General features: G+C 40.9%; 1 protein-coding gene across 1 annotated transcript in view; it reads left to right on the top strand.

Annotated features, from left to right (window-relative positions):
* Positions 1-4,708, top strand: part of camkmt (calmodulin-lysine N-methyltransferase) — a 237,027-nt gene extending 232,319 nt beyond the window's left edge. The window contains 1 exon segment of the mRNA NM_001016430.3: positions 3,288-4,708. Within this exon segment, the coding sequence (NP_001016430.2) occupies positions 3,288-3,365 (78 nt within the window). The 3' untranslated portion in view covers positions 3,366-4,708.
* Positions 4,709-14,744: the final 10,036 nt, after the last annotated feature.

The following is a 14,744-nucleotide window of genomic DNA, read 5'->3' on the forward strand; positions in this document are numbered from 1 at the left end:
ATAATTTGGAATTCTGGATAAGAGATCCTGTAGCTCCAATACATATTTCTGTATGTATATTAAAGAAGCACATACATTAATTTCAAATGTTACTATACAATGTAGTAATATATACAAATAAAATCATGTTTATTGCACACCCCTGCTATATACCAATGGTTACAGTTGAAAAAAATTGAAAAAATAAATATAGGAAAAAATACGATTTTTCTTAAATTTGATTCAATAGCAGCCGATCTACCCCTAATTTGTCGTTATTGCCATATCCGGTTTCTGAGACCCCCAATATCTGTAATACACATTTCTGTAGGTTTATGAAGGACACACACATACATGAAATTTATTATATATTATTTACTAAAACAATTTGTATTGCGCACCCCTGCTATGTACCAACGCTTACTTAAAAATAAAAAAAATGTAAAAATATTTCCAGTAAATAAAAAAAAAACGCCATTCTGAATTCATTTTCCTTATCTTTATGTAACAGCTACACTAATTTAAAAAAAAAAATCTCCCCTTTAGTGGTACATTATAATGGGAACAACTTTATTGCCGGTAAAATATTTGCGCAGGGAAGAAAGAGCCCCGTCTCACCTCGGCGTACCTATTTAAAACGCGGCGTTACAAGTGCTCGGTGTTTATAATCTGGGCCGTGTGTTGTTGATAATTGTGGTTGCTTTAAAGGGTAAACAGTGTGATTCCCACTCCCGCAGCCTGTGCTCGCAGTGGGTCTGAGCGCGCTCCATCCAATTATGAAGTAAAGCTTAATGCTACTAATAGCATCCATATAATTTCCTTTCGCTGCTCGTGAACCTTATTTTGTGTTCCAAATCAGAAAATTGTTTTCTTTACAGCGTGATTTGAGCTCCGGGATTAAGCGCAGCTCTCCTCATTTGACAGACAGTGGCAATAAAATAGAAAGATATCTAAATGCCGCATAACAGGCGCGGCGCAACGCACATGACATTACCGCTAATTTGTGTTTTTTATATAGAAAGATATCTAAATGCCGCATAACAGGCACGGCACAATGCACGTGACATTACCGCTAATTTGTGTTTTTTATATAGAAAGATATCTAAATGCCGCATAACAGGCACGGCGCAACGCACATGACATTACCGCTAATTTGTGTTTTTTATATAGAAAGATATCTAAATGCCGCATAACAGGCACGGCACAATGCACGTGACATTACCGCTAATTTGTGTTTTTTATATAGAAAGATATCTAAATGCCGCATAACAGGCATGGCGCAACGCACATGACATTACCGCTAATTTGTGTTTTTTATATAGAAAGATATCTAAATGCCGCATAACAGGCACGGCACAATGCACGTGACATTACCGCTAATTTGTGTTTTTTATATAGAAAGATATCTAAATGCCGCATAACAGGCGCGGCGCAATGCACGTGACATTACCGCTAATTTGTGTTTTTTTATATACAGATATGGGATCCATTATCCTGAAGCCCATGAGTTTACTGGAAGGCCGTCTCCCATAGACTCCATTATAAGCAAATAATTCTAATTTTTATTTTTTTTCCTTTTCCTCAATTATTAATAATAATATTAATAATAAAACAGTACCTTGTACTTTATCCCAACTAAGATATAATGAATCCTTATTGGAAGCAAAACAATCCTATTGGGTTTAATTAATCATTAAATGATTTTTTAGTAGACTTAAGGCATGGAGTCCGCAGGGACCTCCATCCTCTTGTGTTTTTGACTCTTATCGCAACTGTATCTTTTATTTATCTTTATTGTAATACTTTGTATTTATTTATTATCTTAATAACCCCCTGTTTGTATTAATCTATTCTACTGTACAGCGCTGCGTACATAAGTAATAAAGATATACATATATATATATATATATAAACCCCGGTGGTTCAGCACTCCTTAGCGAAAATCCATCTGACCCAGGTGCGACCGATTTGAGCAATTTCAACAGAGTCCATGGATATACCGGTGCACACTGGGAATCCTTTAAAAAGGTGTGCACCGGTTTATCCATGGACTCTATATATATATATATATATATATATATATATATATATATATATATATATATATATATATATATATATATATATATATATATATATATAATTTATTTATTTTTTTTTTTTTTTAAAACATTTTTTACAAATTTGGGGACATTTTATCCTATCTGGGCTAAAGATGCCTGTATGTCTCCTTATTCTTATTATTGCCCTTTATTTATATAACACCAACATAGAGACTGTCCATCAATGCCTGTCTCAGTGAAGCTTACAATCTTATTTCCCTATCTGAATCTTTATTTTGGATCAGTTTACTATTCCAATATCCAATTATTTATTTTCACTGTATTGCTATAATAAAGATAGAAAGACCAGTCAAATGCTATATAAGATAATGGTAGGTTCATTAAAGCATATCTGCTCTGTATGTGACAAATCACATGACCACTTGTGACTTTTTTGGTTACCAGCACCTACTATGGTGCATTTGGAAGTGGTGCATTTGGCAGTGATGCGCTTAGATGTGACGCATTTGGACGTGACGCATTTGGAAAGTACAGTACATCACAATGTAGAATGTGCCTAGAAATGAAGGTTGCTAGTGACACCAACGTCTATTTTTTCACGTTTTGCTGGGATTTCACTGCTTTCCGACCAGGGCTCAGCGCTGAACCCGTTGATATCAGTTTGTATTATTTTCAAGGTAAATCTATTCTTCAGTTCACAAGTCAACGACTTGCTGGGAGCAGAGCAGACTCTTGACACTCGCTGATGTGATATGTTTGCTGTATAAATTGAAAAATATTTGCCGCTATTAACCTGGGTTCTGCCATTGGAGGCACGAAATCGGCGGGTAAAATTATAAATATGTATTTATGCTGGTAAAAGCAAGCTTGCATGCACATACACATACATATATGTAACAAAAATGGGAAATGAACAAATAAAAGACGGGAAGGAAAGTGAAGTGACTGCGCCAAGGGGATTGTGGGCTTCTTATTGAATATGGAAATGGAAGAAGTCTCTTTTTTTGCAGCCTAATAACTGTGTTCCTCTGTGGGAAACGTAGGATAGAGGCGGTGTTGGTACCTTGATAACAGTTTACAGTCAGGCTGATTATGCAGAGGGCGAGTAATGTGTTCCAGATACACGCTGCACGCATTTCACCGTATCTGCATGTTATGCTAAACTTAAACCAGCAATGGGTTCCAGGATACGACTGGTTAACCTGACATTTTCTTATGCTCCTTTTTTTTTTTGTTTATTTGCAGCTGAAAGAGACAGAAGCCGATGTCTACGATGAAAACCTCCACTATCCCTTCCTGCTGGTTCTGTGCAAAATTAGGTAGACAGGGTTCTATGCTTCATCTGGATTCCGTTCCCTCTCCTAAAGCCTGATTGGCCCAGACCATTGCAAAGGAACCTTGATGTGTGTATTCTTCTTTATATTATGTATATGTTGTGTGCCATGCCATGAAGGGGAATTAACCACCTATGTCAGGGCTGGGTTTAGGGGTAAAGAGGCCTCTGGTAAGTTTGGCGCCTCCATCTGATGGGGGAAAAAGATAGAATTCAGTTATTTCAAGCCTGCAGGATGCTGCTTCATATATATATATATATATATATATATATATAAAACACAGGATCTTTAAATCCGTTCCCCCTCCTCCAAGGTGCCCAAATCCCTTTCTACCCAAAAACCAGCCAGGTTCCTGCTGCCAACTGATCTGGCAATACAATGCTAAATTTATTTATTTTTTTCTAAATGTGATTTTGAAATTCGCAAGATATAGCCTCAAAATCCAAATCCCCCTGCCATGTTATTATTTTGTCAGCCGAGATGGCTTCTCCGGAAAGAGTTAATCACGTCGGTGATAAATGTATTATCCTAGCAGGTGTTTTTCTCTTTCGCCGGGGATATTTTCTTCCTGTACGGCTGGGAGAAATCACTGTATCAGACAAAAGCCTCATGAACTGACCATTTGTCCTCTGGACACAAAAGCTCACCCGGCCCTCTGCTCCTCCTCCTCAATTATGTGCGATTAGTCTCAGTGTGTTGAGTCAAGAAGGGGGAGTGCACTGAGTGCTTATTATCTGTTTAGGTACAAGGAGAGCACATTTAGGGCCTCTCGGTGGACAAAAAGTGACATCTCGTCGGAGCCCCCCGAAGAAACCGGCGCTGTTTTTTGGTTGTGGGGGGGGGGGGGGGGGGAACCCTTTCCAAATAATATTTGATATTAGAACGAGTTACTGCTCCACAAAGAAATGCCTTGGGGGCTCATAACATGGAGCAGAGATTCAGTGCAATGCTTGGCTGGGGGCAATAGCACATTCATATCACTAAGTTACCAGCACTTGTGTTCATACAGCCCATTGCACTCACAATTCAAGCACAGAAAATGTCATTTCACTGGTTTTTTTGTTGCTGTTGTTGTTGTTGTTCAGGTATGGGATCTGTTATCTGGAAACCCATTTAATCTCAGAATTAAGGGAAGGCCCTCTCGCATAGACTCCATTATAAATAATTCACATTTTTAAAAATGATTTCTCTGTAATAATAAAACAGTACCTGTACTTGATCCCAACTAAGATATAATTACCCCTTATTGGGGGCAGAACAGCCCTATTGGGTTTATTTAATGGTTAAATGATTCCCTTTTCTCTGTAATAATAAAACAGTACCTGTACTTGATCCCAACTAAGATATAATTACCCCTTATTGGGGCAGAACAGCCCTATTGGGTTTATTTAATGGTTAAATGATTCCCTTTTCTCTGTAATAATAAAACAGTACCTGTACTTGATCCCAACTAAGATATAATTACCCCTTATTGGGGCAGAACAGCCCTATTGGGTTTATTTAATGGTTAAATGATTCCCTTTTCTCTGTAATAATAAAACAGTACCTGTACCTGATCCCAACTAAGATATAATTAATCCTTATTGGATTCAAAACAATTGTGTTGGGTTTATTTAATGTTTAAATTATGTTTTAGTAGACTTATGTATTACAGCTACTAAGCTCCAAAAAATCCCCTGCCATAGACAATACTGAGAATTGCCTAAAACACACGTAGAGACAATTATCAGTAAAAGATCAGCATTGTCTATGTTAGTAGCCACGACAAGTAGCTGCTGCTAGTAGCTCCATGTGTCTTCACCCTGAAAGTATTGAGATCCAAATTACAGAAAGATCCCTTATCCGGAAAACAGCAGGTCCCAAGCATTCTGGATAACAGGTCCCATACCTGTGTTTGAGGGAAAAAATGGTATCTTTGCACTCACCAAGACAAACCAAGAGTGACATTAATGTGTTACTTTTATTGGGTTACTATAGAAATTGCAGAGTAGAGTTTCTGGAATCTGAGATCCCTTCTTCAGGATGACATTTTGGTAAAATACTTTTGTGTGTATTTAAAGCCATTATACAGGAATTGTTGAACTAAATGTGTTTGTACAAACATATGTAAAATATATTCCAGTGCCAAAACTGCAGCTCAGGACTTTGATACTTACATATAGGGGGGCTCTTACCGAATCCCAGACACTGAATTGTGGCATGGTTGCACGTAATATACAATATAATGCAGACTATATAGGGAATGCCATGCCCCATTTTGTATTATTTAACCCTTATAAGTGATGGTAACTCACCCAGGATAAATCCACGCTGAAGCCCTTTATCTGCAACCCCCCGGCTCCCAAGCATTCCAGATAATCCCAAATATTCCATGTATATGTGAAAATACAGTGATGATGTACCCACAGGTCTTGTCTGAGACTAAGGGGTAGATTTACATAAAACTCACCCACATTCTATTCATTCCTATTGGATTTTAAAAAGCATATTTATCAAATGAAAAGAAGAGAAATACTCAGCGCTTCTCGTGGTCTCGGTAAAGTGTGTAAGTGCATCAGCTCAGCATTTTGCACTGGTGGACAAAATTTATTATTTAATGTATTTATGGTCACATTTTTCAAGCTTGCACTTGTGGGTGTTTTATTTATTTAAGAAATATTACACCATAATTTCACATGTTCTTTATTTTTATGCGCTTCCAATGCACTTTGTTTGGGAGATATTTATCGTGATGATGAGTTCTAATTTTCACCCATTGATAAATAGGCTTCTAAAAATCCCATAGGAATGAATAGAACGTGGGGGTGGGTTTATGTTTTACGTTCTAAACTCACATTTTGACAAATCTGCCCCTAAACGTTTAACTGAAATTCAAGCAGTGTCGGACTGGCCCACCAGGATACCAGGAAAACTCCCGGTGGGCCTAGGTGTCAGTGGGCCCTCCTGCCCCTGAGTATTTGGCCTGTTTCATGGTCATTCCTTATTTTTTAAAGGGAACAAAGGGGAGAAATAGATAGAAGAATAGATGCTAGGGGAATAAAGAGGTTGTATAAGGAAAAAAAGCTTGGAAAGTGGGCCTAGGGTCTAAGGTTCTCTGGTGGGCCCCTGGGGTCCCAGTCCGACACTGAATTCAAGGACCAGTTATAGAAATCGGTACAGTCAGGGCAATGAAGTTAGAGCCAGCAGACTCAACAAATATTGGGGGTGCAAGAGTAGAGTAGAGGGACCCCTGAAGGTCCAGATATGTGGGCAGAACAGATTTAAATGTCTCAGAAGAGTAATCTTTGGTGGCTTATTCAATAAAGTGGGAGACACAGGAACTAGAAGTAGTCAAAAATGTTTTGTTCTAATATAATCTAGTTTCTCTCATACAGGGATGGGGGATCTCTTATCTGGAATGCCTGGGACCTGGGGTTTTCTTTCCTTATGGATCCCCATACATTCAGTCTACGTAGAAAACATTTAAACATGAAACAAATCAGGGTTGGACTGGGCTGGTGGGACTTGGAACAAAAACTGTGGGTCTCACCGACCCAGAACCAATTCCCACCTGCTGCTCCCACTGCCCTCCCTCCCTCCAATCGCCACAAAGTATAAGTTACCCATACGTAGGGGGGAAGGGTTGGGTGAGCGGGGGCCCCAGAGAGGGTGTGGGGGCCCCTAGGGTAGCAGTCCCGGTGGATCTCACAGACACCAGTCTGACCCTGGATGCCATAACTGTATAACAATACAAGGCAGTTTCCCCATTGCTATTGGATCAGGCCGGCCACCATGGCAGGAAATATCATTCAAGCTGAGGTAAAGGGCACATTTCCCAAATGACACAAAGATGCCAAACAGAAGCAAATAGGATCTAACCTGCCCATTGGTGCCCCAGTAAATACTTAACAAGTACTGAAATTGAATTATACAAATATATGTTAAACATTGCCAAAAATGTGTTTGCGTGAAATGTTCTTTCCCAGAAAGCGAATAAAATGCCAATCGGCGCCTTTTGTTTTAAGCCGAGTCCCATTATGTTTGGTGCTTTCTCTCCCGCTCCCCGTTCCTAACCCTCCTTCTGCTCCACTGGAGCACCCACATGGATCCCAGAATGGCAGAGGTCAAGTCCACAGTTAGATCATACGTTTCTGCCTCACAAAAACTTCAATTGAAATGCCAAGTGATGGGCTAACATCACAATAACGGCAATTTATCCCTCTTTTGATACGGCGGCTCTCTATTCTAAGAGTTAGATAAAGACTGGGCCATGCAATCCGGCCATTTCAGCGTTTCCTCGGGCGCTTGTGGGGTTATGTTAAATTGCTTCTGCAGCCGGCAAGTTTTTATTATGGAAATAAAAATCCAGAGTACCTTTAACCATCTTAGTGTTGCTTTTTTTTCTTTTCACAGACAATTAAATAGTAACCCTTGAGTGGCAAAATAATATCGTTATGGATATTTATACAGGTTTAATATGATTTCATATCCTTGGCTTCCCAACCTGTGCTCTACCCAGTGCATCTGATGGCAGATAAAGTGAGATAAGTGCAAGCTTTTTGCTTCCTGCAACATCACAAAGGGTTAATGCAATACAAATAGTTCCCCGTAGCAACCAATAAGCAATTACCTGTATGCAAATAACCCATTGGTTGCTATGGGTTACTAGACCTAAGTAAGGGGGCCCAAGTTTTGTTTTGTCTTTAATTTTATAAATGGAAAACTACTGACATAATGGGAAGTTTAATGAGACCGGCTCATGTCTTTGTGTCAATTTGTAACCAAAAGAGCATGACATAATTTTTTTGGGCAACTTTTGTCTCTTCCACTGAAGTATTTACTCATTAGAAGAAGACACTGTTCATGTTCTTTATTTATTTTTTTTAAAGAAAAATATACCATGTGCAGGGCCCTCTGCACACTTTGCACCCTGCCCCGCATGTAGATAAGTTACCACAGGTTTCTTGGGTCCAAAATGGAGCAGGGGTCCCCAACCTTTCTTACTCGTGAGCCACAGTCAAATGTAAAAAGACTTGGGGAGCAACACAAGCACCATAAAAGTTCATGGAGGAGCCAAATAAGGGCTGTGATTGGCTATTAGGCAGCCTCTATGCACCCTATCAGCTTACAGGGGCTTTATTTGGTAGGAAATCTTGTTTTTATTCAACCAAAACTTGCCCCCAAGTCAGGAATTTAAAAATAACTCCCTGGTTTGGGGGCACTGAGAGCAACACCCAAGGGGTTGGGGAGCAACATGTTGCCCCTGAGCCACTGGTTTCGGGATCACTGCCTGTGTTTGGCAGCACTGTATTCATGGGGGGGCATGTAGGTGTCTACACTTCCACCCCATCCTGTACTCTAACTTGCACATCATTCAGATGGCAAGTTAGGGAGCGCTGGTTGGTGTAAGATGCAAAAGGGCCCTGTACTTACCTCCAGCCCTACGGAACCATGACAGGGCAATGCATTGTGGGTTATGTAGTTCCTGCATGCTGTCTGTAAGCTGTGGAGAAGTTGTTACAAATGCAACATCAGTGTTTTAGTCCCTCCTCCCCTGATAGGATTTCAAATGATGCTGAAAGAGAAGAACTGTTTTGCGGCTGGATTTCAGCATATAAAATGGTATTTACATACCTCCCAACATTTGAAAATGAAAAGAGGGACAAAAAGACTTGGGGGGCACTGTCTATGGGGGTGCTGTCTATTGGGCCATCGGGGGCACTATTTTAACAATTTTAAAAATAAATGTTAAAAATGGGGTGTGGCAATTGGGGTGTGGCCACACCCCACATTTTTTGACCGTGCCCACGTTGTGGTCACTCCCCAATTGCCACACCCCATTTTTAAAATTCATTTTTAAATTGTTAAAATAGTGCCCCCGATGGCCCAATAGACAGCACCCCCATAGACAGTGCCCGCCATAGACAGTGCCCCCAGTTGACCCCATAGACTATGCCCTCAATTGCCTCACAGACAGTAGCCCCCATACACAGTGCCCCCATAGAAAGTACCCTCCATACACAATGCCCCCATAGAAAGTTCCCCCATACACAGTACCCCCCATACACAGTTCCCCCATACACAGTAGCCCCCATACACAGTACCCCCTATACACAGTACCCCCCCATACACAGTACCCCCCCATACACAGAGCCCCCCATACACAGTACCCCCCATACACAGTAGCCCCCCATACACAGTACCCCCCATACACAGAGCCCGCCATACACAGTAGCCCTCCTTACACAGTGTCCCCCCATACAGTACCCCCCCATACACAGAGCCCCCCATACACAGAGCCCCCCATACACAGTGCCCCCCATACACAGTAGCCCCACAATTGCCCCATAGAGAGTACCTCCAATAGAAAATTCCCCCCATACATAGTGCCCCCCATAGAGTTCTTGCGGCTCCTGCTCCATATTCGGCTCCTCGTACGGTGGCGACAGGACCTTTTATAAGGTTGCGCCTTATAAAAGGACCTGTCGACGCCGTATGAGGAGCCGAAGGAGCAGGAGCCGCAAGAACTCTATGGGGGAGTTGGAGCGGCTTGGCTGCAGCCAGCGCGTCCCGCTGGCCTGGATAGTTTAATGAATGTTCTGCATTTCCGTAATGCGGGACATGTATGTATGTATGTATGTATAACTTTATTTATAAAGCGCCACAAGGGTACGCAGCGCTGTACAGTCTTACAGAATACAAAATTACACACAGGGAGGACGAGTGATATAATAAATAAATACAATAAATACATATATGTATATATATATATATATATATAAGTGCCATGTGGTATGAGACACAGTAGGAAGGAGGTCCCTGCCCCGTAGAGCTTACAATCTGAACAATTGAACAATCTGGGACAGCGGGATGCGCTGTAAAAACCGGGACTGTCCCGCGAAAAGTGCGACAGTTGGGGGGTATGTATTTATTCATACTTTTTGAAAGAACAGATTACAGGGATAGGTATATTAGGGGTTTCTGTGTTGTGTGGGGCTCTTTAACAAATTTTCAGAAGCCGGAGTTCCCCTTTAAAATAGAATCACTTAAACCAAAAGTAGAAATGTTGCCAGTATATTTATATATGCTCTTTAGGCCCCAAAGCCTTAAAACACACAAGGATTAATGATAAAAATGGCTGTATCCTCAGTTCTCATCATTAAAGCTTCGGCATAGATCATTGTCACAAAATAAGACCTCTTACAAAACCCATGTAGTTACATATCGACATACAAAGGAAGGATTGGCCAGTCCATTCATATTGCTTGCATGATAGCTCTGGTTACCAATGCGAGGTGCTATTTGGGTATTGCAGGGTGTGGAGCCATTCGGAATTCCTCTGCTTAGCAAAATTAACAGTCAGTCGCTTGCCCTTTCATTCCTGCACAGCCGCTAGTGTTAGCTGCACCTGGAATAACAGCTTAGTCTCTCCGCCTTTCACATTCGCATCAAAGTGGGATTTGTCAAAGTACACACACATCTGAGTGGAATTTGCCAATGATAGTAATTCATTGTTGTAAAAATAAAAGTGAATTTCCCCTAAAGGTAAAGTAGTACCTTGACTCCTTAGGCACCATGGTGTCCTCATTCAAACCGCGGTGGAGTTAAGCTGATCACGCACATTTAACCCGTCTACTATCAGACCAGATATATAGGCCATTGTACCATTCATGTGTGTGGCTAATATAGCATTAACCTGGAGAGGTACCATACCATGAAAGGCCCATGTGTAGTAACACAGTAATTGAGGTTGAAAACGGACATCTTAAGTTTGCCTCAAAGGGGAAAAAAAATGTATTCTTGACTCCAAAAGAGAAAATGGACCAGTCCCTGTACTAACATTAAAGGGGTTCTCTTAGTTATTGAACAGACTGATCAGAAAATCCCATCAGTGTAAGCCACATAGGGTCCATACTGATTCACCGCCAGGGACAGTACATTGGCCTCAAGGGAGATCTAATCATCTGCCCAAGAACCAAGATCTACCCAAGCGCCAAATGTTTGTATTGGTTAATATGTAGCACATGAAACAATCTGCCTGTTCGGTGACTGGGACAAATGAAATCATACATGGCACATGGTAGAAAAGGTTGAAAAATGACATCAAGTTCAATTTTTAATCCAAGTATCTGAAGCTGCCTCTGATTTGCCTCCAAAGAGGAAATAAAAACCTTTCCTGAATCCAAAAGGGCAATCAAAGCAGTCGGTCGGTTTTAATATCGGTAGCCTTATAGTTTTGCATATCCTAGAGCAGTGATCCCCAACCAGTGGCTCGTGGGCAACATGTTGCTCCCCAACCCCTTGGATGTTGCTCTCAGTGCCCCCAGATAGTTATTTTTGAATTCCTGACTTTGGGGCAAGTTTTGGTTGAATAAAAACAAGATTTCCTACCAAATAAACCCCCTGTAAGCTGATAGGGTGCATAGAGGCTGCCTAATAGCCAATCACAGCCCTTATTTGGCTCCTCCATGAACTTTTATGGTGCTTGTGTTGCTCCCCAAGTCTTTTTACATTCGACTGTGGCTCACGAGTAAGAAAGGTTGGGGATCCCTGACCTAGAAGAAGCTACTAACCTTAAGTATCTGCCACTACATCTCCAGGGAGAGAATTACACAACTAAATGAAGGCAGGACTAGACAGGACAAGGAATGGTAAAAACTAGGAGAAACAAAAGCCAGGTACAACCCTGTGTTCAAGCAACAATGCTTAGGGCAGGAAATGATGAAACAAGAAGGGATTAAATAGGGAATAACTGACTTATTATAGACTGGCCCTACCAGCTAATAAAACTGCTGAGACTTATTGGGAAAGGAAGGTGATAATCCCAATTTCACCACAGATCTTCTAGCTTCCTTCATAGTTCTGTTGGGCAGTAGTAACCCAGTGGTTAGGGAAGGGCTACCAGTAAGTAGGAGGTCCCAACAGAGCCTATAGGTGGCCATACACGGGACGATTGTAGCTGCCGATATCGGTCCCTTAGACTGATTTGGCGGCTTATTGGCCCGTGTAGGGGCAGCAACGAAGGGCCCGCGTGACCGATATCTGGCCTAAAAAAATTTAGTCGGATCGGGAACTGCATCAGCTCGTTGATGTGGTTCCCGAACTGACTGTGCCCATTGCCGTCGTTATAATTCAATCATTTCGCACCAGGGCCAAACAATCAAATTAGCCTAAATTTGCCCAATATCGCCCACCCATAGGTGGGTATATCGGGAGAAGATCCGCTTGCTTGGCAACCTCGCCAAGCGAGCGGATCTTAACCCTGTATGGCCACCTTTACAAGGACATCCATTCACCAGTTTAGGCCAGCAGTCATTTTTTTCCAAAAAAGCCACAACAGAGCAGTTCCGGTTTCTGGTATAAAATATTTTAATGGTGCAAATTAGACATTCATGTTTGAAGTGCAGTGCACTGTATGCTAAACGTGTCCCAAAAAAAATCATTTTTATCAACTAGTGATGATCAACAGATATATTTCTTACAGTAAGGTGAAGGGCCATAAACCTATCCAAGGGCAATCGCTGTGACCCCAGGAGTCACTGTTAATACCAAAACTGTGGATAGATTTATGGGGAAATGATTGCATGGGTTACGTTAAATCCTTAGTTCAAAACTACTGAAAAAATGGGGCCGATTTGTGATAGTAAAATTTGATAAGTTTCGCTGCTTTCAATTCCAAAAGCTCATTCTACTCTCCCATGTTCTTTTGCCAATCTTCTCTAGGTACAGTTCAATTTTGCTTTTGTTCAAAATAAAAGATAATACGTCATCCAGTTTTTGTTTTCTTCCACTATTAAGTAACTTCTATAACTGGATAAACCTTTGCCTATCACTAAGAAATGCACGGGAAAAAAATCCCTTAATGCTATTATATCCGTTGAGAATAAAATCTTGCTTACGTCTCAATAAAGAGCAGATGTTGTGCAGAAAGATGCCATTTCCCAATGCCAGGAGCTGAATATACTTTACAATCACAATAAGATCTGTCCCATCGTCTTAAATATCCAACTTCTTTAATACCAGCGCTGATATAAAACTATCCGTGACAATTGAGACGGACACAAAAGTCGGCTGCCTGATGCCTGACTTGGGACAAAAGCAGCCAGTGTGCGAGTTATTAGTGTTTTATTCGTGGATCCAGTAGTTCAAGGAAATCATATTCATGTGTGGCACAATGGAAGCTGTCCTGAGATGCAAGGCAAGTGACTGCTGCTTTATTTGGTTAATATGATTCCACAAGGTCGTGCTCTGCTACGCGCACCCAAACCTACCATTTGTTGTTGTAGTTGAAACCATTTCTTCCCAACCTACATAGCCCTATTGTTGACTTCAGGGAGAACTGACTTTTCTCAAGGCTGGAAGTTCTTCAATAGAGATACTACACAAAAGGAATTACAGGTTTTTCTCTTCCTACAAATACTATGTTCCATCAAAACCAGTTAAATATGATTATATTAAATACCTGGCACAATCGCTAGCTACATCTATATCTATGCTGTTTATTTTACAGCACTTATTTGTATTTCTAAAGATACCCAGTTGCCTGCAGTAGGCTTTGTATAACAGGTAAACAACCAGGAGGGTTTGGGGAGTTAAACCCCCTGTAAAATTTCATGTTAACTCTGTTGAAATAAAAAAAATAAAGTGTTATAAATGTCATGCCAAAAATGGTAACCTGATGAAGCAATTACAGGGAAGCATATGGGAAAACTGAATATAGAGATATAAGGCAGATATTTGTGCCCCCAGTAACACCTTACTTGAGGTTCAGGCCAGTTCCCATCAGGCATAGATAGATAGATAGATAGATAGATATAACAGCTGGGATTGGGCTCCTGCAATACCCAAGTAACCGGAAGTACAAGTCAACAAAACTTCTAGTGGTCTGTGGTCACCATTCTCTAGTCTACTGGTGCCCATCAGTGTGTAAAGGGCTTCTCCCATATTCATTCCTTTTAAGGGTTGTGAGAGTCCACATCTGCCCCTACAAATTATTGCCCAGATAATGTTTATTCATAGCCTGCCTACCTGGGTCGTATTTACAATGGGCAAACATAGTAAGTTGGGATCAAGTACAGGTACTGTTTTATTATTACAGAGAAAAGGGAATCATTTAACCATTAAATAAACCCAATAGGATTGTTCTGCCCCAATAAGGGGTAATTATATCTTAGTTGGGCTCAAGTACAGGTACTGTTTTATTATTACAGAGAAAAGGGAATCATTTAACCATTAAATAAACCCAATAGGGCTGTTCTGCCCCCAATAAGGGGTAATTATATCTTAGTTGGGATCAATTACAGGTACTGTTTTATTATTACAGAGAAAAGGGAATCATTTAACCATGAAATAAACCCAATAGGGCTGTTCTGCCCCCAATAAGGGGTAA

This window comes from Xenopus tropicalis, chromosome 5, assembly GCF_000004195.4.
Source record: "Xenopus tropicalis strain Nigerian chromosome 5, UCB_Xtro_10.0, whole genome shotgun sequence".
Lineage (NCBI taxonomy): Eukaryota > Metazoa > Chordata > Amphibia > Anura > Pipidae > Xenopus > Xenopus tropicalis.